Source organism: Symphalangus syndactylus, chromosome 24 (genome assembly GCF_028878055.3).
Source record: "Symphalangus syndactylus isolate Jambi chromosome 24, NHGRI_mSymSyn1-v2.1_pri, whole genome shotgun sequence".
In the NCBI taxonomy this organism is placed as follows: Eukaryota; Metazoa; Chordata; class Mammalia; order Primates; family Hylobatidae; genus Symphalangus; species Symphalangus syndactylus.
Window position 1 is genome coordinate 15,114,561 of NC_072446.2, and position 24,241 is coordinate 15,138,801.

The 24,241-nt window shown below is 59.3% G+C and overlaps 1 protein-coding gene and 1 long non-coding RNA gene across 4 annotated transcripts; both read right to left on the reverse strand.

The window, feature by feature from the left end:
• Positions 1-4,959: 4,959 nt before the first annotated feature.
• On the reverse strand, positions 4,960-22,769 carry RBM38 (RNA binding motif protein 38). Of its 3 annotated transcripts, XM_055265687.2 has the most exons (5): positions 22,337-22,769; positions 21,670-21,765; positions 21,384-21,507; positions 20,828-20,882; positions 4,960-6,740 (listed from the first exon to the last, which is right to left on the reverse strand). In XM_055265687.2, exons 1-5 carry the CDS (start codon positions 22,571-22,573, stop codon positions 6,437-6,439), a joined length of 816 nt encoding a protein of 271 aa, XP_055121662.1. In that variant the 5' UTR covers positions 22,574-22,769; the 3' UTR covers positions 4,960-6,436. The 3 variants fall into 3 exon arrangements, with proteins under 3 accessions (XP_055121662.1, XP_055121663.1, XP_055121665.1); XM_055265688.2 differs by lacking the exon at positions 21,670-21,765; XM_055265690.2 differs by lacking the exons at positions 20,828-20,882; positions 21,670-21,765.
• LOC134735834 (uncharacterized) lies at positions 7,267-20,818 on the reverse strand. The gene is made up of 2 exons (XR_010119362.1): positions 16,256-20,818; positions 7,267-16,222 (listed from the first exon to the last, which is right to left on the reverse strand). It is a non-coding gene; the product is annotated as an uncharacterized lncRNA (long non-coding RNA).
• Positions 22,770-24,241: the final 1,472 nt, after the last annotated feature.

Below are 24,241 nucleotides of genomic sequence, written 5' to 3' on the forward strand. Positions count from 1 at the left end.
TTCCATGCAAGCTCCCTGGAGGCCACATAGCCAAAGACCAACAACACAGGCTTTGGAGGCAGACCGACCCAGGCCCGAAGCCTCACCGGGCCACCTCCCTGCTCTGAGCCCGTCTTCCCTTCTGTAAAATGGGACCATGACTCCACTCCTCATGGGAGGATGCTAAGGAGAAGGAACCGAGCCAGCACGCTGGAGCACATCAGAGGGCACCTCCTGGTGGCCCCAGGCCCAGCTCCCGCTCAAGGACCATGAATGCGAAGGCACTTTGGGCCGCCAGTCCTGTAGGAACATGGGCAGCCATGTCCGATGAGAACTGTTTGCCAAACTTCCAACACCTCACTGAGGCAGAAGCTCGAGCTGTCCTCCTGGAACTGCCCCTAGGGAACCAGGTGACCTCAGGCCACGTGCAGTGAGCGCTCTGAGCCTCAATTTCCCTCTGGGCGAAATGGGCATAAGGATAGACCCAGCGCACTCCACTGGTGTGAAGGTAAAGAGGTAACAGGCTTGGTCAATAACAGTCTCCATAAAGCGCATGCGAATGGGACATGACTCTCATGGACTCAGAGCTTACTGCTGGATGCAAGTTGTCTGCGTAAGGACATTCCCGTGTCTTCCTTGGTAGCAGAAGGCTTTCTGTGTTCTAGGTAGCTATATACCCAGCTAAACGCCAACATTCCCCACCCTCCCTTGCAGTTAAGTATGGCCGTGTGACTAAGTTCTGGCCAATGAAATGGAAGAGGCATGTCGTGTGCAACTTCTGGGAAGGCTCCTTGAGAAGTCTCAGCTTGAGATACTCTAGCCTTCCCCTTTCTGTCTTCTGCTGCCTGGCACTTGAACATGATGGCTGGAGCTCCAGCAGCCATCTTGGTCCCCGAGATGGTCTTAAGGAAGGAAGCCATGCATTGAAATGGTTCACTGGGATGACGGAAGGGGCCTAACCTCCTGATGACTGTGGAGCTGTCATCCAAGCCTGGGACTGCCTGCTTCAGACTTATTTTACATGAGAAAAATAAACGAATTATAGGTAGCTAGGAACCACCCTGATTTTGGACTTTCTATTGCAGTTGCTGAACCTAATTCTAAGTAATGCCAGCCCTTTGAGGTTGTATATGTCCAGAGTCTTGGTTGCCAGGGACAAAAAAATCAAATCAAATTGGCTTAAGTAAAAAGGGGAAAGTATTGGCTCTCAAATTAAAAAGGTCCAGGATCTAACTTCAGGCATAGCTGTATCAAAGGCCCCCAGAGATGTCCTCAAGACCCCATCTCTGCTCCTCTCTCCTCCTCGGCTCTCCTTTCTCCTGGGCTGGCTTCCTTCTCAGGCAGCCTCTCCATAAGCACAAACTCCTCTCCACCCCCAGTTGCTCCAGGCTTATCTGCTCCCAGCTTGGCTTCCTCAGCATAGGGACAGCTTTCCTCCCCTAGGATGACTGACTCGCATGGACCCACACCGGGTCACACGTCTATCCCGGAACCATTCTCGGGATCCAGGGGAGTAGAATATGCTGACTATTTGAGCTGGGGAGCCAGGGGTAGATGTGGCTCCATTGAACCACCTGGACTGAGGGTGGTGCGGGGGCAGCTCCCTAAGGAAAAGCAGGTGCTGTCACCAGGAAGGGAGTGGATGCTGGGCGGGCAGGACCTGCGGGGCTACCCAGGGGTCAGCTCAATGCATGCAGGGAAGAAGGTGAGGTTCAGGGAGGATGGCAACCAGGCAAGCCCCCCACCAGGGCAGAGCAGAGCAAGCCAGGGCTGTGACATGGAGGTGACCTCACCTTCGTGTGGCTTCTTCTTGTGGGCTGCGGTGGCTGTGGTTCCCACACCTTGTCCCAGCCCAGTCCCTCTGTGTTTACACCCCCAGAAGGGGAGTGACAGCCCAATGGCCTTGGAGAGCCCCTTTTTCCTCTCTGGGCCTCAGTTTGCTCAACTGGAAAGTGGGATGAAAATGGGGCTCCAATCGCTAAGGGAAGCACCTCCCACTCACCACTGCCCCTCCCCAGCAAGAAGTCTCCAAATCAATGCCATGGGGCGGGGTGGGGTCTCAGGCCCCTCTGGATCCTGCGTGCCTCTCCCAGCCCCCAGCTGGCTCACACAGCAGCCATGTGCCCCAGAAGTTGCGCTCGGCCTCTGCTCCCGGGCCTGGTCCTCCTGCCTGCTTGGAGGGTAACAGCTCGGAGGTGGCCCAACCTGTGGGCAAAGCCCGGCTGGCGGGATGGCCCTGGTTGCACTGCTGAGGCTCTCTGGGCTTTGTCAGCCCCTTGAAGAGGGGGAAGCAGGCGCTTCTCCAGGCCTCAGGACTTGGGCACCCCACTCCCGGGGGCGGTGAGTGCCCAGCCCATGCTGCCGTCGTTGAAGTCTCTCACAGCCGTCTCAGCTGGGTGTGCAAACCCTACAGGCAGCTGCTTCAGGAGGGGATCCCTGGAAGCACAGCACGGGATCAAGGATGTGAGACAGTGAAGAGAAGGGGGAGTCATGGACTCAGGGCACCAGCGCAGGGCATGCACCCCAGAGTGACTGCCGAGGGCGGCGAGGGAGGGGCGTCTATCCCCTAACTGCCCTCCAGCCTGCTGGGGGCTGCCCCGGGGTGTTAGCTCCCTGGCCCTTCCTGCCTGCCTATGCACCGGCCGAGCCTGCGCCAATGTCCAGACAGAAACCCTCTCAAGAACTAGGGGGCTGGCAGTGAGCGGTCTTCCCCCGCGCCAAAGGACACTGGCGGCCACCATCTGCCGCCCAGCCAGGTGAGCGGCCAGGTACGGCACCTCCCTCACTGTGCCCGTCTCTTCTCCCCCCAAGCCCTCCGGCCTGGACCTGCTCCACTTCCCTCTCCCCCAAGTCAATGAACCCTCAAAACCATGGCTGCTGCCCCCCGCAACACCCTCACTTGTTGTGGAGCCAAACAATGGGGGTGGGTCCTGTACTGTCACTCAACACGTGTGTGCACATGTCTGGGTGCATGTGTGTATCTTTGTGGGGGTACATGGGGGTGTGTGTGCATATGTGTCTATCTCCATATATACATATGTGTCTGGGTGCACATGTGTATCTTTGTGGGGGTACATGGGTGTGTGTGTGCATATGTGTCTATCTCCACATATACATATGTGTGTGCACGTGTGTGCCTTGGAAGGTAATTTTGTGTGCAAGCGTGTCTCCATGTGCATATGTGCATGTACTGTGTGGGAGCCAGTACTTGTGTATGTGTGATGGTTTGTCTGAGAATGAGTGTGTGTCTGTTTCTCTGTGTGCATGTATCTCTGAATACCATTGAGTGGGAGTGTCTGTGTATAGCACATACATGTTTATGTGTTAATGTGTCTGGATGCATGTCTGTGTGGATATGTGTATCTATGCACAGGTATGCCTGTATCAGTGTGTGTGTGTGTGTCTGTGCATGTGTGTGTGTGGGGGGCCGGGATAATGTGTGTTAATGTATATACATACACAAACATATATCTGCATGCATGTGTGTGTGACATCTGGCCCTCTGGGCACCAGGCCTGTGCCAGCTGCTAGGAACACAGTGGGTAGGACAGGAAGTCCCTGCCTTAGGAGGACACTCGCGACCGTCTTGCACAGTGAGGCTCAAGGCCGGGGAGGACCTGGCTGGGCTCAGCCTGCATGTCTGGGCACACCCCGGCCACGTCAATCAGGCCCACACCCTTCAGCTCCAGGCAAGCCCCTCTCACCACGTCTCTTGGGAGCCCAGGCAACGTGGGCTCTACTCGTAAGCATCTTGGTTCACGGGTCTGATAATGGGGATACCTGGAGGGGAATTGAGACCATCCATGAACGCGTGTGGCACAGCGTGCGGACCTGAGTCAGCGGCCGCAGATGTTGGTGCTGCAGTGCTGGGGTTTAGGACAGTCGTTGCCGGGGCCAGTGGCTGCGCTCTGCATCCCTGCTGCCCTCAGCCGGCCCCTGCTCCCCACTCAGCTCAGGTGACTTAGAAATTCTCTCTCCTGGGTTTGTCACCATCCAGAGCCTTCAATCCTGGGACCCAGGAGATGTTTTCAAGGCCTCAGGGCCTTCCCGAAGGCCTGTCCCGGAGGCTGCCACCAGCTGATAGTGACAGGAAACATGCAGGCCGCGAGTGGCCTTCACGATAACCCTGGCAGTACCCGCAGCCCCCCTCCGTGGATCCCCAAGTTCTTATCAGCTGCAGCAAGTCTCCTCCTCCGGGCTGGAAGCCCCATGCTGTCCTCCCTGACCCCTCACAAGCGTTTGCAAACTGAGACAGTGGGAGGGAGGCGCTGGAAACCTGTCAGCCTCCATCAACCTGGGGCATTGTTGTGTCTGCCCCAGCAGATGAGAAACCCAAAGGGCAACCCTGTCTGCTCTATCCCCAGCGCTTTGCGTGTGACCCAGCACACGTCTTGGGATGACACAGTGAGTGAGCAATTCAAGGAAGGAGTTAATGGATTCTCCAGCCCTGACACCTCCTCTATGAAGGCCTTGTGATTTCCCCAGCTCTGAGTTCCAGATGCTGGGACTATCCAGTCCCAGACCAAGGCTTCCCTTCCAAGTCTACCCTAAGGGCAGCTGTCCTGGACACCTGCCATCGTCCTCTCAGGAGCCCACATTCAGGGTCTTCTGGTGGCAACCCCCTTCTCTCGGGGAACTGTCCTCCTATTCCACAGGGATCTGGTGGGGCTGCCAATCACAATCCACGTCCAGGTCCCTCCCCAGCCATAGCGTCAAGAAGTAACGCAAGCGCAGTCCTCTCCGGGTCTGAAGCTGACGATGGATGACGCACGGCGGTGGGGACGCCAGGCCTCCCCTGCATTAGCGGGTGTGAAGGGGGGCTGTGTCTGTTCTGCTACTGAGGCTCAGCGGCCGGTGCAGGCCAGGCGCTCTATGCATGGCTGCCAGCGAAATCCTGGGCTCCTGAACCAGGAGGGCGGGGCATGGGTGATGCCCACAGGCACCAGGGGAGCTCTACGTTTTGAGAAAAATTAGACCAACTTTTTCTTTAAAGAAAACAAGTTTTATTTTTATCATCAGAACATTCTAATAAAAATATTATTATGAGATTAGCTACCTTTATTCTCTGGGCCTTGACTCTGTCCCAGGCCTGCCCTGGAGCGCCTGCACGCTCAGCTCCCTGAGGTAGGTCCGGAGGGAGACCCCCCGCTGCCCGCCGCCCTCAGCCAGGATACCTCTCATGTCCCCTCCTCCAGACCCCCACAGCCCTGGATGCCCCATAGCAGCCCTGCCACAGCTGGCAGAACTGCCTCCTTCCTCCACCAACCCCCAAGGCAGGCAGGAACCATCTCGGGCTGGCACACAGCAGGTGGCGCGGGGGTAGAGGGAAGAGGCACACCCTCCTGCACTCAACCGCTCCAGCGGGCAGAGCTGAGGGCCTCTGCCCCCTCCCCAGGCTGGCACCGCCGTGGTCTAGACCCCGAGTGGCCTGAATGCTGCGGATCACTCCCTTCTCCCCTTCCACAGTGTTTGGGGAGTTGGGGAGGGAGAGGAGTGTCAACGTCGCAGTGACGGGGTCCTGACACAGCTCACTCCGCCACCCTGGCAGGCAGCAGCAGACAGTGGCCCGCGCGGGCCTGAGGGGCCTCCTGTCTGTGGTGCCCATCCCACTGAGAGGATCCTGGCCCGCGAGCCGGCAGACACTTTATTATACAGAAACACTGTCGTCGTCTCCACGGGCGGAACCAACAAAAAGCAAGTCTCTCCAAGTCAAAAATAGGTTTTGGATTCTTGGTGGCGGCAGTATCCGCTGAAAAAATAGACTGAACTTCTGAAATTATCTTAGTAGCAAAACAATTACAAGAAAAAAGTTGCAACTTCAGTGCTATGACTGGAAAGGGGCCTTTGGCCGGCTGCCCCTGTTACCGGCGGCCCACGTGCGCTTGGGAGCTCCTCTGGGCTTGAGGAAGCCGCCCACGTGCCCTGATGGAGAAAATGGGACTCCAACAGGAGGCCGTGTCCTCACACCTCGGACTGTGCTCACAGCTCGGGAGGATCAAGTTACAATAAACAGTCCATTAACTTCTTGCTCTCAGGTTTCCCTGGAGTCAGGCATCTCTGCACAGGCCAGGGCAGCCAGGGGCTGCAGAGGGTCTGTGACACCCCGCCACGATGCGGCGGTGGGGACACAAGCCTGAGGGCACCTGGAGTGTGGAGAGGCAGGAGAAGGTGCAAGGAGAGGCTGCCGTGGTGTGCAAGGAACCTGGGATTGTGTCTTTAAATAGCTCTCGGTCATTCTTAAAGTCCTCCCTCAAGACACAATGGGACCTAGATTTAAAGAGAAGCCGTCTCTCTGCTGTCCCAGGGTGCAGGCGGAATGCCCGAGTGGTCTTCGGAGGCACGGGTGCTGGTGGCACCTCATTGAAGCTCGGCCGGGCTGTCGCCGGCCCATCATGGCCTGGCAGCTCTGTCTGCTGTGAAGGTGACAATGCCACAGTCCTCAGGGCAGGAACGCCCCTCACTGCATCCTGTCGGGCTGCAGCTGTGGCGCCTGATACTGCACAAAGGTGGTGCCCGCGGGGGCTGCGGCCGAGAGGGCCTGGGGCACGGCAGCCGGGTAGCTGTAGCCCACGAAGCTGGCAGCCGTGGCAGGCGAGGCGGCATATGGGTACTGGTCATAGGTGGCCGGTGGGTACTGGGCGTAGGCCGGGCTGGCCGGCGTGTACTCAATGTAGGGCGAGGACAGCGATGGGACGGGGGCGGCTGGGATCACCACGCTGGGCTGCACGATGGCTGGTGGGTAGATGTAGTGCGGGGTCAGCCTGTGGGGCCAAGCAGAGAGGGTTAGGGCCAGAACGGAGTTGGGGAATACAGCTGGGAGAACAGTGGGGTACACGATGCGTGCCGCCCCCCACTGTGAGCCCCAACTTTCCTCATCAGTCAGATGGGCACAGAAACAGCACCGGGCCTGATGCTGCCGCCTCAAGGCCTTCGCACTGGCTGTCCGCGCTAACCACCAGGCTCCCTCCTCCCCTCCATGTCTCCTTCTCAGCAAGGCCTTCCCAGACTGCACCCCCCATCCCAGCCCTACACCCCACATCCCCGGGGCTGGTGCAAAAATAAAAATCTTGAACGGCTGTTTTCAAATGATTGAGAATTTGAAGCCACGACAGCACAGCATGCGATCAAGAGCAGGGCCCTGTACGAATGCCCGGGTTGCATGTCTGGGAGGCCAGCCCCGTCCCCTTCCCTGCTCATCTCCCTGATACCCAACACCCACCAAGTGACACTGCACACTCAGCTCATGTACACGCCTTCTCTCCTAGCCAACACCCGCTCCTCACAGTGTTTGTTTCTTTTTTTTTTGAGATGGAGTCTCGCTCTGTCGCCCAGGCTGGAGTACAGTGGTGTGATCTCGGCTCACTGCAAGCTCCACCACCCGGGTTCACACCATTCTCCTGCCTCAGCCTCCCGAGTAGCTGGGACTACAGGCGCCCACCACCACGCCTGGCTAATTTTTTTTTGTATTTTTAGTAGAGATGGGGTTTTACCGTGTTAGCCAGGATGGTCTCAATCTCCTGACCTCGTGATCCGCCCACCTCGGCCTCCCAAAGTGCTGAGATTACAGGCGTGAGCCACCGTGCTCAGCCCTCACAGGGTTTCTTTCTGTCCCTGATGGCACGGACTCTGGCCTGCAGCAGCTCCGTGAAGATGTGAGAGTGACTGCGTGAATGCTGGAGCAAAGGAGTGCAATGGCGGTGACCACAGAGATGGCGCCATGAGCAGCCCTCAGTAATGGTGCCAGCAGCTGCCATACTCGCTAGCGCCCACGCTGGGGGAGACCCGTACTGTGACTGGGTGTGTCACCCCATCGGCTTGGTCTTCCAATCATGAGGCCCATTTCACACACGGGGCCAGGTGACTTGCCCAAGGTCCTACAGCTGATGAGGTGGAGGGGCCAGGAGTCAGCTGGCCTCAGAGCTGTGCTCTTAACCCCACCCGGGCAGGCCACTGTGGAAACGCATCGAGGCCACCACTTCCTGCCTGCTGTGGGCTGGCCATGCAACAGCATGCTCAGCCCTCAGCAAAGGGGGAAATGAGGCTCAGGGAGGCAGCTTTCCTGGCGTGTGCTTGCTCTGCCAACCAGCTGCTCGGTGGCCTGGGGCAAGCCGCTAAGCCTCAGTTTCCCATCTGCAACAGAACAGCCACCTCAGTGGCATCAGAAGCTGCTGCAGAGCCTGAGGCATGGAGTGGTATGGCCAGGGCACAGCACTGTGCCCTGGGCATCAGTATCTCCTCTGCCTTGCACACCTGCGTGTTACACAGGCCAGGCCCACCTAGGGGGCGACTTGGAACCTCAGCTTCCTTCTGCACCTGTAGGCAGGGCCCTCACTCAAGGGAAGCAGCTCTGGAGAAAAAGTACAACATCCTTCCCTGCATTCTCCTGCATTTGGCAGGGACAGAAACTGGGCAGCTTTCTGGAGCACGGTTTGGCAACATGTGGGCATTGAAAACATGTACTCCCTCTCCAGAGCCAGGGACCCTCAGGGTCAGAGAGGAGCCCTGGCTTCCAGCACAAAGGCAGGTGCACTCAGTGGATCCCCCAGCCCTAGGCAACAGTGGGAACCAGGAAAATCTGGATGACAGGGCCTCTTGCTCCCCCCACCCCATCTGGGAAGTGTGTGGGAAGTTTCTACACCGCATCACCCTCTCTACTGCTGTTTACCTTCCCAGGTTGAGCCATCCTAGTGGCTGCTGTGGCCACACCTGCAGCCCACACGGCCAACCCTCCACAGCATCTGTCCAGAGGCCCAGGCAGCTCCTGCCAGGAACCCCACAGCGGCACCTCCTGTCCCTCTCCCCAGGTTAGAAGCCTCTGCTATCCACCCTGCAACCTCCATGGCAACAAGAGCCTTGTGCGGAGCCAGGCTTGGGTTTGAATTCTGACTCTCAAGCTGTGACGCCTTTCTCACATATCTGCCAGGGTGCAGAGAGGAGCAGACCATACAGCCCCTGCCCTCGAGGGGCTTAGCTTCTAGGATGGGAGAGGCACCAAAACGCACCAACTCATAAACCAGAGTGGGGGGGCTCAGGAGAAGTCAAGACAGCACAGGGCTGTGATGTGTGGACAGCGATGGGGGAGAGGACAGGGTGGCTTCTTGAAGGAGGGGATGCCTGCAGAGACCTAATGATGAGGCAGAGCTGGCCGCAGGGGAGCAGCATTGCGGCATAAGGCGGAGGAAGGCACCAGTCTGAGCGTCTGAAGAGTGGAGGAGGGCAGCCGGCAGCCTCTGTGCACAACCCTCTCGCGGCACCTCCACCACGGGGGTGGCCGGGACTGCTGACCCCTGGCTTCCACTGCACACCCATCTCCACCCTGGTGCCGGCCCATGCCCCACAGCACCTCAATCCCTCGCATCCTCCCCACCTGGGCCTGACACCTGCCAATGCCTCTGCCTGGAGCCCTTATCCTGGCGAGGCCCCCCCAACCCCACATGGAGGCCAGCCCCTCACCTCGCTACGCTGCCCGACGCCCCACTGGATGGCGCTCTGTCAGAGAGATGGCTCTGTCTGGACCCCCAGCTCTCTGCCAGGACCAGGCCTGTAGGAGGCACTGGGCACATGGTGCTGATGGAACAAAGGCTCGGTGGGTGGCACAGACCCCACTGAGAACGATGAGGAGCTCCAGCCAGCGGAGGCAGGGGGCCCAGCAGGGTCTCGGAGGCCTCCCTCGGGAAGGGGGCGAGTGGAGACACAGCAACGACTGTCTTGGGGCTGTGCCCAGCAGGCTGTCCCTGGCATCACCAGTGCACCCCCCCCACCGACGATCCAGCTCTCGGAACCTCGAAAACATTCCTTAGTTGGAGGCTATGGAAGCTTTGAACCCACACCTTCTCCAAACATGGGCAGTGATGCCCCTGCCTCAGACACCTCCCCCGCAAGTTTTTGCTAAAAATGTGGATCCCATGCAGACTGCAAAGGCAGATGGGGTCCAGAAATCTGCATGAACAGGCCCCGGGGTCCTGATCCGCAGCTGCGTTCAAGAACCGCTGCCCAGACCAGGGACGCAGAACACAAGTGCCTGGGGCTGTGGGGCAGCCAGGTTCCGGCCACACTCACCTGGAGGGCTGTGTCATTTCTATCGGGTTCTGATGCCCCACATCATCGGGGCCAGAGCGCTGCCTTGGCCACCAAGGAGCTGCCCTACTCAGGGACACTCAAACACAAGCGTGGGTGAGCAATGTTTAGGCTGGGGAGGAAGGAGGGGCTCTCCTGTTTCCTGACCCTTGCAGACACTGCATGTCGGTATCTACTCATCTTTCTGTATGTAAAGGGCCTGGGATAACTTGCGAAGCATTTTCAAAGCCACAGAAGGCCGGGCGCAGTGGCTCACGCCTGTAATCCCAGCACTTTGGGAGGCTGGGGTGGGCGGATCATGAGGTCAGGAGTTTAGGACCAGCCTAGCCAATATGGCGAAGCCCTGTTTCTACTAAAAACACAAAAATTAGCCAGGTGTGGTGGCGGGAGCCTGTAATCCCAGTTACTCGGGAGGCTGAGGCAGAAGAATCGCTTGAAACCAGAAGGTGGAGGTTGTGGTGAGCCGAGATCATGCCACTGCACTCCAGCCTGGGCAAAAGAGTGAAACTCTGTCTCAAAAAAAAAAAAAAAAAAGCCACAGAAAAGATGCTAGTGTTAGCCCATTTCCCAGAGAGGAAATCTGAGGCTCAGAGAGGCCCCAAGCAATTTGCCCCATTGCAGAGCAAGGGATTGGCACAGTCGGGTCTGCTGCTGGTAGCTGTGCCTGCAAGGACTGGCTGGGGCCCCAGGTTCAGCTCAAAATAAAAGGAAGGCACAGCAGGGGCCACACCTCAAGGCCCCAAGGGGGAGTGAGAACACCGGCCGAAGTTAAGGTAGAAGGAGCCACAAAGCCCCGCCAGGCAGGAGCTGGGTTCCAGCGGCTTCTCTCCCTCCTAGGGCTTCGCCTCACCCCTGCACTTGTCTGAGTTACCAAACAGGTTTCAAAACTTCCAAGGCGCAGTTTCCTCATCTGTAAGTTGGGTCCTACAGAGGCTGACCTCGAAAGCTTGCTGTGAGGCCCTAGAGGCGCCACTAGGACAGCGATTCCCAACCAGGACAACTGTGCCCCAGGGGACACTGGAAAATGCCTAGGGATGGTCCTAGTTGTCACAACTGACAACCAGGAATATGGGGTGCGGGTGGGGGTGCTGCTGACATTAGGGGTCGAGGCCAGGGGTGCTGACTGCTTCCTACAATGCTCAGTGTGCCCCCACAACAAAGAACAATGCCGCCCTAAAGGTCCGCAGTGCTGAGGCTGAGATGCCCGACTGTGGAACATCAGAAACCACATGGGGAAGGGCAAAGACAAGGAATCCTTACTGCTGTTCTGACCACAAGTGCCCACGCCAGGGGGGCCCGCAAAGGAGGATGGTGGGAACTGAGAGACAGAGGGGCACATGCAGCCATGCACGCATGGGCGAACCCACTGAGTGGTCAGGTGAGAAAGAAAAATGCAGCCAAACCACCAGCCCCGCACTGTCCAAGGGCGGCCCGGGCCTGCATCCGGCCGCAGGCCTAAGACTCCATTGCCTGGCAATGGAGAGCTGGTGTGCATACACCAGGCAGGTTCCTCGGCACCCCCCTCACACTCCATGCTCAGAAAGGTCAGGTGCCACAGCCTCTGCACGCAAGGGCACGGCCTGGTAGCTGCACACTGCCCCACCCACCAAGCCCCATCAACACTGTGTCCCCTGCACAGGCTCGCCTGCCAGGGCACGTGTCTGCCTGGCCCTGGTGGGACTCTCCTGCCCTCTCCACCTCAGTGAAGAGCCCACCAGGCCACCCAGGCACTGCCCTGCCCACTCACCCCCACTGCAGCCTATGCCCACACCATCCAACGGGAGCTCCCTGCTTCCATCCCTCCATTCTCCAATCCTCCCTCTCCTTCATCACTAACTCTCCAGGCGGGCGCAGTGGTGTGGCCCTGCCTTGGTGGTGGTGGAGGCCTGCCTCCCAGCCCTGAATCCTTCACCCAGCAGCAACCAGAGCTGTCTTAAAAACATCAAGACGCACGCCTGGAATCCCAGCACTTTGGGTGGCCGAGGCGGGTGGATCATGAGGTCAGGAGATTGAGACCATCCTGGCCAACACGGTGAAACCCCGTCTCTACTAAAAATACAAAAATTAGCTGGGCATGGTGGTGCGTGCCTGTAATCCCAGCTACTCAGGAGGCTGAGGCAGGAGAATCGCTTGAACCAGGGAGGCGGAGGCTGCAGTGAGCCGAGATCGAGATACTGCACTCCAGCCTGGCGACAGAGCAAGACTCCGTTTCAAAAAACAAACAAACAAATGAAAACATCAAGACCCCATCAGCTCCAGGAGCAGAACCTTCCAGCTGCCTCCCATTGTACCGAGAAGAAAACCCAAACTGCTCCCTCGTGGCTTCCTGCGTTATTAGGCCTCAACCTACCTCTCCTAACTCATCTCCACCTGCACTGTGCCCTCCCTGGCCACATTCCCACTGCCCTGGGCTCCTTCTGTTCCCAGATTTGACTCCTTCCCACCACAGGACCTTCGCACCTATGCGCTTGCTTCTTCCCACAGCTCAAAGCTCACCCCTCAGGGTCCCACCCAGGCGGCTCTGTTTCCTTATGATTAGAAGCCCCCTCGTCATCTGCCTTGCACAATGTCTTCCCCACAAGAGCATGGTCTCAGCCGCTGCGTCAAAAGTGCCCCAGCACAGCAGGTGCCCAGTGCTGAGCGTCTGAGGCAGGCCCCGGCTTCGCAAGCAGCTGGGAGGCAAAAGAGCCCCCCTCCCCCCACCCCCGCTTGGAATGGCCTCTGCTTCCCAGGCCAAGAGTCCCTGCCCCAAGAAGGCAGAGAAAGCAGTTCAGCCTTGAGCAGCCAGGGCTGGGCAGGCTGGAGGGACAGGCAGACACGGTTCCACCCAACAAGTCACAGCTAAACAGGCACAGCCTGCCAGCCTCTGCTCCCCGACCAGGTGCCTGGCGGCCCCGGGTGACCTCACCACTGCCTCTGGGGAACCACGCGCCCCAGGGGGCTGCTGTGAGGATCTATTGCTCTGTGCACCTGAGAGGCTTCAGCAGCATGGACGCCTCCTTGGGCCTGAGGAATGCTGGGAGGGACAGAGGCCCTCCCTCTCCTAGGACTTTCAGCCCCAGGTCAGGGGGCAGCAGCCAAGAACTCTTGGTGAGCAAAACAGACCAGCAGCCAGGCACAATCAGGTAGGAGCCTAAAGGTCGGGGGACCCGATGCTCATCAGGGCTGCTCCTGTCTGGCCAGGGCCCGCTGGCCTCTTCAGGCACACTGCACTTGCTCCCTCCTCTAGAAGTCACTTTGGAATCGGCCCTCTGTACGGCCGATGCTGGAGTCCCATCCGTTCCCCAGGGATGCAGAGCCATGGCCCAGCTGTTCCCTCATAGGAGAGGGCAGGGGCCTCCTTCCCTTCCAGTTTCCTTCCAAGTTCCGGCCTCAGAACAACTGGGTGTCTGTGCCTCCTCATCCTCTGCAGAAAACTTCTATCCTCCCACCAAGACCCCGGAGAAGGGCCTTGCACCAATCAGAGGCGGATCTGTTTCCCAGAGAATTAATCCTACCACTTGTGCAAAGTCCAGGCAGAGCCAAGGAAGAAACCACGGGAATGGGTGGGACAGACCCCCACATGCCACCCAAGCCCCTCTGCAACGCTGGACACTGGGCACAGGCACCTAGCTGGGGTCCAGGGTGTTTGCGGAAGGACGACTCAGGGGTTCTCTGCTTCCCCCTAGTGCCGGAGCCTGGGCAACACCAAACCCCCAAATCATGGAGCCACTGAAATGGGCCACCATTAGGGCTGGAAAGGCCAGGCCATCCTGGGAGGGCGGGGCATGCAGGAGGAGCTGACTCTGCCACAGCCCAGGAGAGGACAGGGGGACCCAGAGCCTGGTCCAGACTGGAAATCTGAGGTGCCTGCCTCCCTTCCCATTCACACGTGGCCTAGGCAGCATCTGAACCCCAACACACCCAGGGTCAGCACACAGCCAAGAGCACCACAGCTGACTCTGTCCACGGAGACTCAGGGGTCCAAGGGCTGGAAGAGCCCCAAGCCCAGATCCTGGCCATGCCTGCCCAAGTCGCATGGACCATCACTCAGCCCCTCCGGCCTCTGTTTCCCATCTGTAAACTAAGGATGCTGCAGAGTCCAACAGATTGCCCCAAGACAGAGGGCTTGGGCCTCGGGCAGAGTCTGAGAACCCCCTGGCGGGCCGGGTGAGGGAAGTACAGATGGTGCCTGGGACACATGTCCACACTCAAAGCAGAACTCGCAGTGAAAAGAACTGACCACGGCCCAGGAGGACTCATTTTCTGAACATAAAGTCGCCTCTGAAAATAAAAACGAAAAAGGCAAATGAGCCCATTGCACTTTCCCTGCTCTCCAGGGGCCTTGCACCACCACGGCAGAGACGGACCGCAGCTCTTAGGGTTCTGACTCCCACCTGGCTGGGTGCGGGAAGGTCCCCGAGGCGCCTGGCAGGCAGGAAGCCAGGCCATGGCCCTGCCTCCCGGGAATCCCCAGTGACTTGTTAGGGGGGAGGACTGGGAGGTCTGGGGACACTCAAGTTCTGTGGGGCAGCCAGCCACAGGACACAGGTCAAACGCCCTCTCTGTGGGGCAATGCCAGGCCCGGAACAGCATCTCCACCTGAACCGGCCCAAACTCCAATTCCTGACCTTCTCTCCAAAACTGTACTGCACAGCAGCCTCCACCCCAGTCAGGGCCAAGCCCATCTTCCATTTCATAGGCCCAAAGCTCCAAAATCTTCTTGGACTCCTCTTTCTTTCCCAGGTTCTTCAAAATAGACACCCAGAATCTCACTGTATCTCACCAGGGCCGCTGGTGCAGGCAGCACCCTCGTCTCATGCCTGGATGACTGCGCATCCTCTAAGGGCCTCCAACCACCACAATATCCTCAGCAGTGCAGGCTCAACCCAGCAGACAGAAGCAAAAACACTCTGAAAACAAAAATGCAGACTGACCCATCCCTCCTCCGCTCTGAGCCTGCGTGGCCCGGCGTCACTTGGAGGAATGTGGCAGTGCCTCCCTGGGTCATCAAAGTCCTCTAGGAGCTGAGGCTACCCTGCCGGGCCCTGAGCCTCCCCGGCTGCTCCCTTCCCCTCCCCAGCTCCTGTCGCCTTCTGAGGCATGCTGACCTCCTTTGTCTCTGTCCTCCTCTCAGCACCTCGCTGCAGGAAGCACTGCGATTAGGAGCTGGGACCGGGTCTCCCCTCTCCCCCATGGCAGGCATCCCCAGCCTGGCACAAAGCAAGCAAAGATCTGTCAGACAAGCTGACCCAGTGTCCAGCTCCCTACTCTACCCAAACAAGATTGGCAGGAAGGCCCTGCTGCCCGCAGCACACTGCAGAGTTCTCAGCCCGTCCACCCTCAACACAAGGTGAAACTGAGGCTAAATGAGGAAAGCTCAAACTTGGGCCTCCACCTCGGTCTGTGATCAGGCCTCTACCCTGAGACAAAGCTGTGCCCCTTGGCCCAAGGCTTCCAGAAGAGGCTCCCCAAGCCCAGCAGGGAGCCAGGGTGAGAACTCATGTTCGGAGAGGAGCCCCCGCCACCCAAAGGCTGCTTTCTGTTTCAGCAGACAGGACAAACAACAGGTGCGGCATGGGCGCCCGCCCAGGAGGGCCACGGCGCAGCCCACGCCTGGCTCCAGATGAGCTGCCAAACAGGAAGCCTTGTGGGGGGGGGGGGGCACCACGAGACACCCTCAGGGTGAAAACGTGACGCCACAGTGTTGGGGGGAGTCACTTCCTCCCAGCCCCATGCCGCCTCGCTCTGACCTCAGCTTCTGCCCTCACCCTGCGGTGCTCACCCTGTGCCCGCCACAGTGACCTGCAGCTCACCTGTCACCCTGGGCCTGGGCTGCTTGCTCTTCCCCAGACGCCAATAGGTCCCATTTCCCCCATCCTCAGTGGAGCCTTCCCCAGCACGCTTGCACACACGCGCGTGCGTGCGTACACACACACACACACACAGGCCATCACCTGCAAACAGCTCCTCTGGCTTTGTTTCACTTTGTATTATAAAATAATAAAAGACTCCCAAGAAGTTGCAAAAACAGTACAGAGAGGTCCTGTGTACTCCGCCTCCTCCATCCCCCAAGGGCACATCAGAGTAACTAAGGACAAGAGCAAAAGCAGGACACTAAGCCAGGCACAGTGGCTTAGTGACTGCAGGCCTTCAGCACACTGCATCATCTTCTACACACACTAACCTTCTTGTATGTCGTGTGTAGTTACACACAAACTGTGAAGCTTTATCACACACACAGACACATCTCCCCACCACTGGACTTGAGACGTGGGACTGTTCGGTCCCCACGCAGGCACTCATTCCGCCAGCTTCCTGTTTAACTGCACGCGTCACCATGCGGGCCCACGAGTGCACAAGCAGAATGTAAGCACCTGAGATCGGGGACCGTGTCTTTCTTATGCACCAGGTCTGTCATATAGCAAGCACTCAATAAACACCTGATGAATGAATGATGCTGGGGGTAGCTGTTGACGTTCTCCCCATCTCGCGCACCCATGCTCTCAAGGAGACAGACGCCTTCCCATCACTGCCTCCCCAGTCCGTCCTCTTGCTCTGGGAACCCAGGTGCTCTGTCCAGGCCCCATGGCGTGCACACACCAAGGCCCGTGATGGCAAGGGCAGCCATCTACTACCCAGTGGGCACCAGAGACCTTCACACGAAGGACGTAGGGGTCCCTGAAACTATACATGCAGTGGGGCAGGCACATGCCTGGGAGAGGGTCTCACGGCCATCATCAGTCTTGAGGCCTTGTGCTCTGAATCATCCAAGAGCTGCCATCTAGCCAGAGGGAGGCGCTGAGTCCTTGTGGGAGGGACAAGAGTCTCGCAGCCCCCAACTCAGGCCCCACCATCACGGGATGTGTGAACCCAGCAAGTCTCTCAGTTGCTCTGAGCCTCGGTTTTGCACAGGTAGTCAATCAACAGACCCTGGAGCAGGGCCGGCAAGAGATGCGTCACTGAGAAACTGTGACTTCCTAGGGCCAGGCCCTCCACACACAGTCAAGTTGGCCCTGTAGGGGAGACAGTGTTACCGTTCACATTCACAGATGGGGAGGAGCCTGCAGAGACGGGCTGGGCCTGGCCTCAAGCCCAGGCAGACCCCCAGGGCCCTGGCTCCTGGATACGGCCTGTACTTGATACCCCGGAGTCCGAGGAGCCTGTCTTGTCATCTCGGCGCCCCTGTGGCGGCCATGTCCTGTCACCCAGTTGTGGCCAGTGAGACTTAAGTGGAAGTCTGTTGAGGCCTCTGTGAAAGCTTCCATTTTTCTGCTAAAAAAGACAGAGGCAGTTCGTACTGTCCCTTATTGTCCTTTCTGCGCGGAACATGGGTGGGATGTCTGGAGCTGTGGCAGTCATCTTGTGACCATGAGGCAAGGTCCAAAAGACTCACAGATACTGGTCCTCATGCCACTAAACCCAGGGGACATTTGGCAATGTCTGGAGACATTTTTGGTAGTCATGACTTAGGCGAGGCAATGCTACTGGCTTCTAGGGGTGGAAGCCAGGGATATTCCACCCCCTTCAGACGTTCTATAACGTACACAATGAGGCACTCTGTGAACGGGAGTCAAGGCCACAGCCAGGCCCCCTTAACAGGCAGGGGGACCTGCACCCAGGGAAGCAGCTGGCCCTTCAAAAATAACCCAAGAAGAGGCTCTGGGTGCAGCCAGGCCCAGGACAAACCTCTGCTCCCGGTGCCCTCAGCCCAAGAATGGACAGACACCCCTTGACACAGGGCATCCTCCCAGGCCAGACTAAGCTCTGCCTGGACACAGACCCTCTCCAGACCGCTGCACCTCCCCTCCCACCGGCAGGTAACGGACACACTCAGCTGGCAGACACCCTTGGTGGGCCATGGCTACCGGCTCCTGCTGTGACTACCACGCCCTTGCCACTGCCGAGGAAGGCTCCACCAAACCACAGACGGTGGTCACATATAGTTAGATCAGAAATGCACAGGTGAGTTAGGTCTCACAGAGCTTGTTCAACTTAAAAAAAGGAAAGAGGCCAGGAAACTCCGGCAAATAGCATAAAGTGTAAAGTTCTTTGGTAAATCATTCTAAACTAACATTTAAGACCCAGCTAGGCAAAGATTCCACAGGGTCTTGCCTAAAAGCAGAGCTGTGGGATCTTCAGAGTTGTCCAGGGCAAGGTATAAAAGGTCGGGGTCAGAAAGTCGAGGAAGAGTTCAGACAGGCACAGAAGGGGTTAACTGGTGGACAACCCTCAGCTGCCCGGGCTCCTGGCTCCCACCTCCCTCCATGCCCTCAGCCAACAGCAAGTCACTGCCAGCCCAAGGCCGAAAAAACTGGCCGCTGAGTCAGGCCCGGCTGTGCTCCCGGGGCCTGATTGTTCACAAAGACAAAAGGGACGCTGACGAGGGCCCAGCTCTCCAGCTCCGCCAGCGGACGGGGGCTGGGGGCAGACAGCTGACCCAGGCAGCCCGCCCCAATGCCTCCCGGGAGCTGCACCCGGGAGCCTCCCCCTACCCACCTCAGTAAGGCCCAGGCAGGGGCAGGAGGATTCTCAGAGGCTTGAGTTCAGATCTCCCAGGAAACCAAGAGCGGATGGTCCCTCTGACACCGTCCCTGTTTGGGTCTCCACCCTCTGGCAACCAACAAATAAAGTCTGCGGCCTCTTCATCGTCACAGGTATCAAATGGCCAGCCAGCAGATTGGGTTACAAAACACCGTCGCCTGAAGTCGGGTGCACACAGTAGCAAACTCTGTGACCGATCCCAACTGCTTCTGGATGGGTGGTGTTCACAGGACTCCAGGATAGCAAGGGAGAGGTCAGGCCAGGGCCGGGGCCCTTCCCACTGTCCCCCACCAAGAAAGCATGCGTTCAGGCACCCACCACCTGTGTTCCAATCTCCTCCCGGACATCTATTACCTCGCACCTCCCCACCCCGGCCCCGCCACCCCCGCCCCAGGCCCAGACAGGTGGTTAGCCTTTCTCTGCCTCAGTTTCCCCATCTATAAAGTAAGAATGGTTTCAGTCCCATTCTCAGAGGCCTGCTATGAGAACAGGAGAGGACTTGTGGGGAAGCCAGAGCACCCAGCCCACGTGCCTGCACACTGTTTTAAGCAGTTAATGTTCCTGTTTTCCGGATGAGGAGGATGCCACTGCCAAGACAGACCCAGATGGTAAGGGGCAAAGTCAGGATTCGAACCCACGTCTGCAGGCCCCAGAGGCCAAGCACTGATGGTTATGGAGTCCCAGAGGCAGCTGCGTCGATCAGAGCGAGCCCAGAAGTAGGTAGGAAGGCCTAGTCCCACAGTAAGCAGAAAAGAGCTGCAGGCACTGGAGGCGCACACCCTCACCTCTGGCAGCACCTCCCGCCCAGTCCATGCCCCCCGGCGCCTGCTGCGGGCCTAGGGAACGGAGCCAAGGTTCTGGAAAACAAGGAACACCCTCTTCATGTGGCCTGAACCCCAGAGGAAGAATCTTGGTGAAGGCATGAAGGCTAGAGTGTCCCCAAACACCCTCTAAGACTACTCTAGACATCTACAAAACAGATTCCAGGATGAGACGGACAGGGCCGCCTGCTCCCACCACCTACACGCTCCCTTCCCAGGAGGACAGAGGCACCCCGGCAGGAAGCTGAGCTGCCCAGCCACTTGCATAGGCTAGAAGGGCCCCGGCCACCCTCCAGCACCCCTCAGCCAGCAGCTCCTCCTACTGCTACACTTGCACACATCCACCAATACGCACGGAAGCCGGCAGGGAGCCCCCGAGTCACCCCAAGCGTTTCCAAAAAGTGGGCACAGCAACTTCTGCTGGGGCCTCTGACCCAATCACCCGGGAGCCAGGCTCAGCCCAGTTCCATAGGATCCTTGTCCACACTGCCCCAGTGAGGCAGGTTACTCTTCAAGCTGTGTCTCTCTCCATGGAATCTACATGGTGCGCGCACATGCGCGCACACACACGCGATCAACTAGCATTAGGGATTTGGACTCAGAAAGCTCATGAAGTGCCAATGCCCTAATAGGAGTGGTGGTCTCTGAGCTGCCTTCCCCTCCAACTCCAACCCCATCAATATGCCACGGCGCTAGGGAAGACAGCTCCCATCCATCACGGTGGTGGGGAGGCAGGCCGCAAGGCAGGACCCTTTGTATCCCTTAAGTGTGTGTGTCCCTCTCCAAGCAGCTGCCAGGACTTATTAGATGTTTTAAAAAAGGGCAGGGAGGTGGGAGGCATTTTAGGATGAAGAGTGGGCTGTGCTGCTTCTAAATGAGTCAGACTACAAGCCCATAGGCCACGCCACTCAGGCAGGTGGCCTCCGCCCTGAACACATCGTATCTGCAGCAGCACTCACAAACATCAGACCTTGGTAGCAATGACTTACTGCCACCACCTGCCCCAGCACTAGAACAGGTGAGAGGAGCGCCTGGGGAAGAACCCAGCCTGCCAGTCCCTAAGAGTCATCAGCAAACACTTCAAGAGTGTTACCTGCACCAGGCCCACCCTAGGCCCTCCTTTCAGAGAACTCAGATGTGCTGTGACCACTCCCATTTTACGGGTGAGGAAACGGGACACACACTTAGCAAAGGGAGCTGGGGTGTGCACCAAGGCAGGCAGGCTCCAAGGCTCACCATCCCCTAGGTGGTGTGGCCTCTGCCAGGGATGGAGAAATGCAATCTGCCTTCTCTTCACTCCTTTGGCTTAAACGCAATCACATGTCTGAAAACTGTCATTTCACCAGCCTTCCAGACCCAGGAAGCCCAAGGCCCCCTCCACTTCATCTCCAAGGACTGCCCACCCCAAGCCAGCCACGTCCACTCACCCGTAAGTCCGCTGGATCAAGGTGGGGTGCAGCTGCTGCACCCCAATGGCAAAGCCTAAAACGAGAGAACAATCAGGGACTTGGCCTTACTGCAGGAGCAATGCCTCAGGGGCTGCACACAGGGTGGCAGAATCCCGCAAGCCATACACCTCTAGTCAAAAGGGATCATCAGCTTCCTCTCCCCTCCCAGGCCTCCCCCTCGTGAACCCCAAGGCACACCGCTGAAGTGTGACAGCGAGTGACGCAGATGTCAGCAGCCACTGGTGTCGGCACTCCCAACCTCCAGGCCCCATGGCCACTTCCTCCCTCCTGCGAGGACAGCTGGCAACTGGGATACAGTACCCTCCCTGCCCCCCGCCCCCTTCTTTGGGCCACACGCTGTGAGAAGGGGTCTAGATCCTCGAGGGGGGGATGGCTGCCCTGTGCCGGCTCTGCAGGCACATGATAGCCGACTGCCACTGCTGGGGCGAGGAAGGGGGGCCTCTTTCCACCCGACAGATACCGACACCCAATATAGAAACCGAGAAGAGCCAGGCAGGAAAACACAAGCTCTCACCCGTCTGGAGGCTCCGCGGCTTGGCGCCCAGATATGCCAGGTTCACGTTGGCCTTGCGGCCGTCGATGATGGGGTTCGGGTCTTTGCAAGCCCTCTCAGCTGCCGCTCGGTCGGCCATGGTCACCTGGAGGAGCACAGACACATCAGGGGCTGCCCGTGGGGGGAACCAGGGGCGAAAGGGGCAGAGGGCTCCGCCCTGGCACCAGATGCTGCCACCCCTCTCTTCCCTTCCTCTGAGGGTGCCTGTGACCCAGGGTCCTTGAGCCAAAGCCCCTCTGACCCCTACCTGGGGCCCTCCCACAAAGATGCCTCCTGGATTCCAGCTCCTCCCCTCAAAGTTCAAGGCCTGGGAAATGTGGCCTTCAAGGACAAAAATAATCCCCTGCGGGGATAGGGCAAAAATGAACCCCGAAGGGAGGCTGGGGGGACGCCTGGACTGCCCACCAGTGAGGGCCGAGACTTTGAGATGGAGTTTACGACGCTATGCTTGGAAGGGAAGTAGGAAAGTGTCTTCAAGCCGTTTTTACTTAAGCTGATGTTTATTTGGGGCGGCTGAGAGGGCTGTTAAAAATATGAGGGAGGCCGAAGGGCTCCTAACACCCCGGGGTGGAGCCGTTGCTCCTCATCCCCCGCTGCTCCAGGAAATCCCGAGTGCCCTCTGGCTCCAAAACCTCCCCACCAACTTAGAAGTCCTAATTGAACACAGCGGCTCTTCCTTTTAAACCGGGGGTGGGGGTGGGGGTGGGGTGGGGGTTGGCGCCGGGGCCCGGGGTGGTGGGGGCGGGACCGGCAGGAGCGCGCCCGGGAGAGGCGGCAGGTGCGGGCGCCGGCTGGAGGCGCCTGGGGCGGGGGCGGCCGCAGGCAGGCTGGGCGTGTGCCCCGGAGTGGACTCGGCGCCCAGGCCGCGATAAGGTGTGCGGCGGGGTGCGGGCCCGGGCGCGGGGGCCACTTACGAAGCCGTAGCCGCGGGACTTGCCCGTCTGGCGGTCGGTGATGACCACGGCCTCCTCGATGTCGCCGAAGCCCTCGAAGTACTTCCTGAGCGAGGCGTCGGTAGTGTGGTACGGCAGGCCGCCCACGAAGATCTTGGTGAACGTGGTGTCCTTCTGCGAGCCGTGCATGGCGCCGGGGGCGGCCAGGGGCCGCGGGAAGCCCGCGCTCGGGGCGCACGGCGCGGGCTGCAGCAGCATGGGGGGCGCCCCGCCGCCTACGGACCCGGGCCGCGCGGGGCTGCGCTCATGGGGGGCGGCGGGGAGCGCGCGGGGCAGCGAGTGGCGCCCGTCCAGCCGCCAGGCCCGACCACTCGCGCGCCGCTCCCGCCGTGCGCGCCGAGCTGCGCCGCGCTGCGCCGCGCTGCGCTCCCGACCGACGCTGCAGGGACTCTGCGCCCCGGCGCCGCCCCCGGGCTTTGTAGCCGACCCCGCCCCCGCCCGCTCAGCCCCGCCTCCAGCGGGCCCCGCCCCGCCCCGGGCGCGCGGGGACCGCCGGGAAGCGTAGTCCCAACCCCGCCCAGCCGCGCCCGGGCGCGAGGGGATTGGGGGGAGGGGGGAGGGGGGAGGGGCGCGCACGCGGGCTGAGGGCGGATCCGGGCCTCGGGGCGCTGGGCGCGCCTTTCTCTCCTGGCTGCCCCCGCGGGCCCTCCTGGTTGCAGGCACTAAGCACAGCCGGGAACCAGGGAGGCCAGGCCCCTTCCCTCGTGGAGCGCACCGTCTGGTGAATTAAACGTAAACGGTTTTTAGCATCTTGTTAATTGAGTCGGTATTTAACCCAGGGAGACTTAGGGAAGAGCCACGTGTCATATTAAAAAAGTGAAATGATTTGTTTTATATGTAAGATTAGTTCATCCGACCGATATTTACCAGGGCCCCCATGCGTCACTCTGGGCGCGAGGCTGCAGCGGAGCACATATCATATTCCCTGGCCTCACGGAGCATCTAGGACTGAGAAACAATTCGGCCAGTAAACATACAGCATACGACCCCGGAGGGAGCTACACCAGGGTGCAGCGATAGAAGCGGGTCCCAGGCGGTCTCGGAGGCCCCGCGGGAGATGAGGTGGGCAGAGGAAGCAGGTGTGGGCTCTTTCCAGTTCCACCCCGTTCTGGGCTGGTGTCAGGGACCCTTGGGGCAAGTCAAGAGCAGACCCGGGTCTCTCATCCGGCTCCCAGCCATAGAAAGGCGGCGCATACTGGGGCTCTGTGAGCTTCACACCAGGCAGGGCCAGCCACAGAATTTTCGGGGCCCAGTGCAAAATGCAAACGCGGCGCCCCTTATTCAAAAGCTAGGAATTTCAAGTTGGCAGCAGTTGAGCATGAAACCCAGCCCCGGGCTTTCCTGAGCGAAGGGAAGGGCCGTGTGACTGCACAGGCCCCGGGATCCCGGACCTGCGGGTCACACCCTCCACTTCTGAAGCCGGGACTGGGGGCCTCAAGCCCGCCTCATCTCCAGACCCCGCGGTTGGGACCCGTGCAGCTGGGAAACAGCAGCTCTAAATGGGGTCACTCCCGGCCCCAGCCCTGCGGCCTCCTCTCAGCACAGGGCGACGCAGGTGTGGTCTGTGGGGACTGGGAGTGGCACTCCGTGAGCTGTGGGGGACCGCAAGGCCGGCGAGGAGTTCCCCACGTTTCCTCCAGCACCGAGGAGTTCTCTGCGTTTCCTCCAGCACTTTCTGCCCTGGCTGCCGGCGGGGATGAGTCTGTCCTCCCCCTCCCCCACTCCACGGCCCACGCTCCACGCGGCAGCCTTGACCTCTGACCTCTCCCTCCCCCAGCTCCCGCTCTAGCCCTCTGCACAGTGGGGATGGGACCCCGAGTCTTCCGGAAGCCTCGGCGTCCTTTCCTCCCTTCCCCCTTCGTTCCT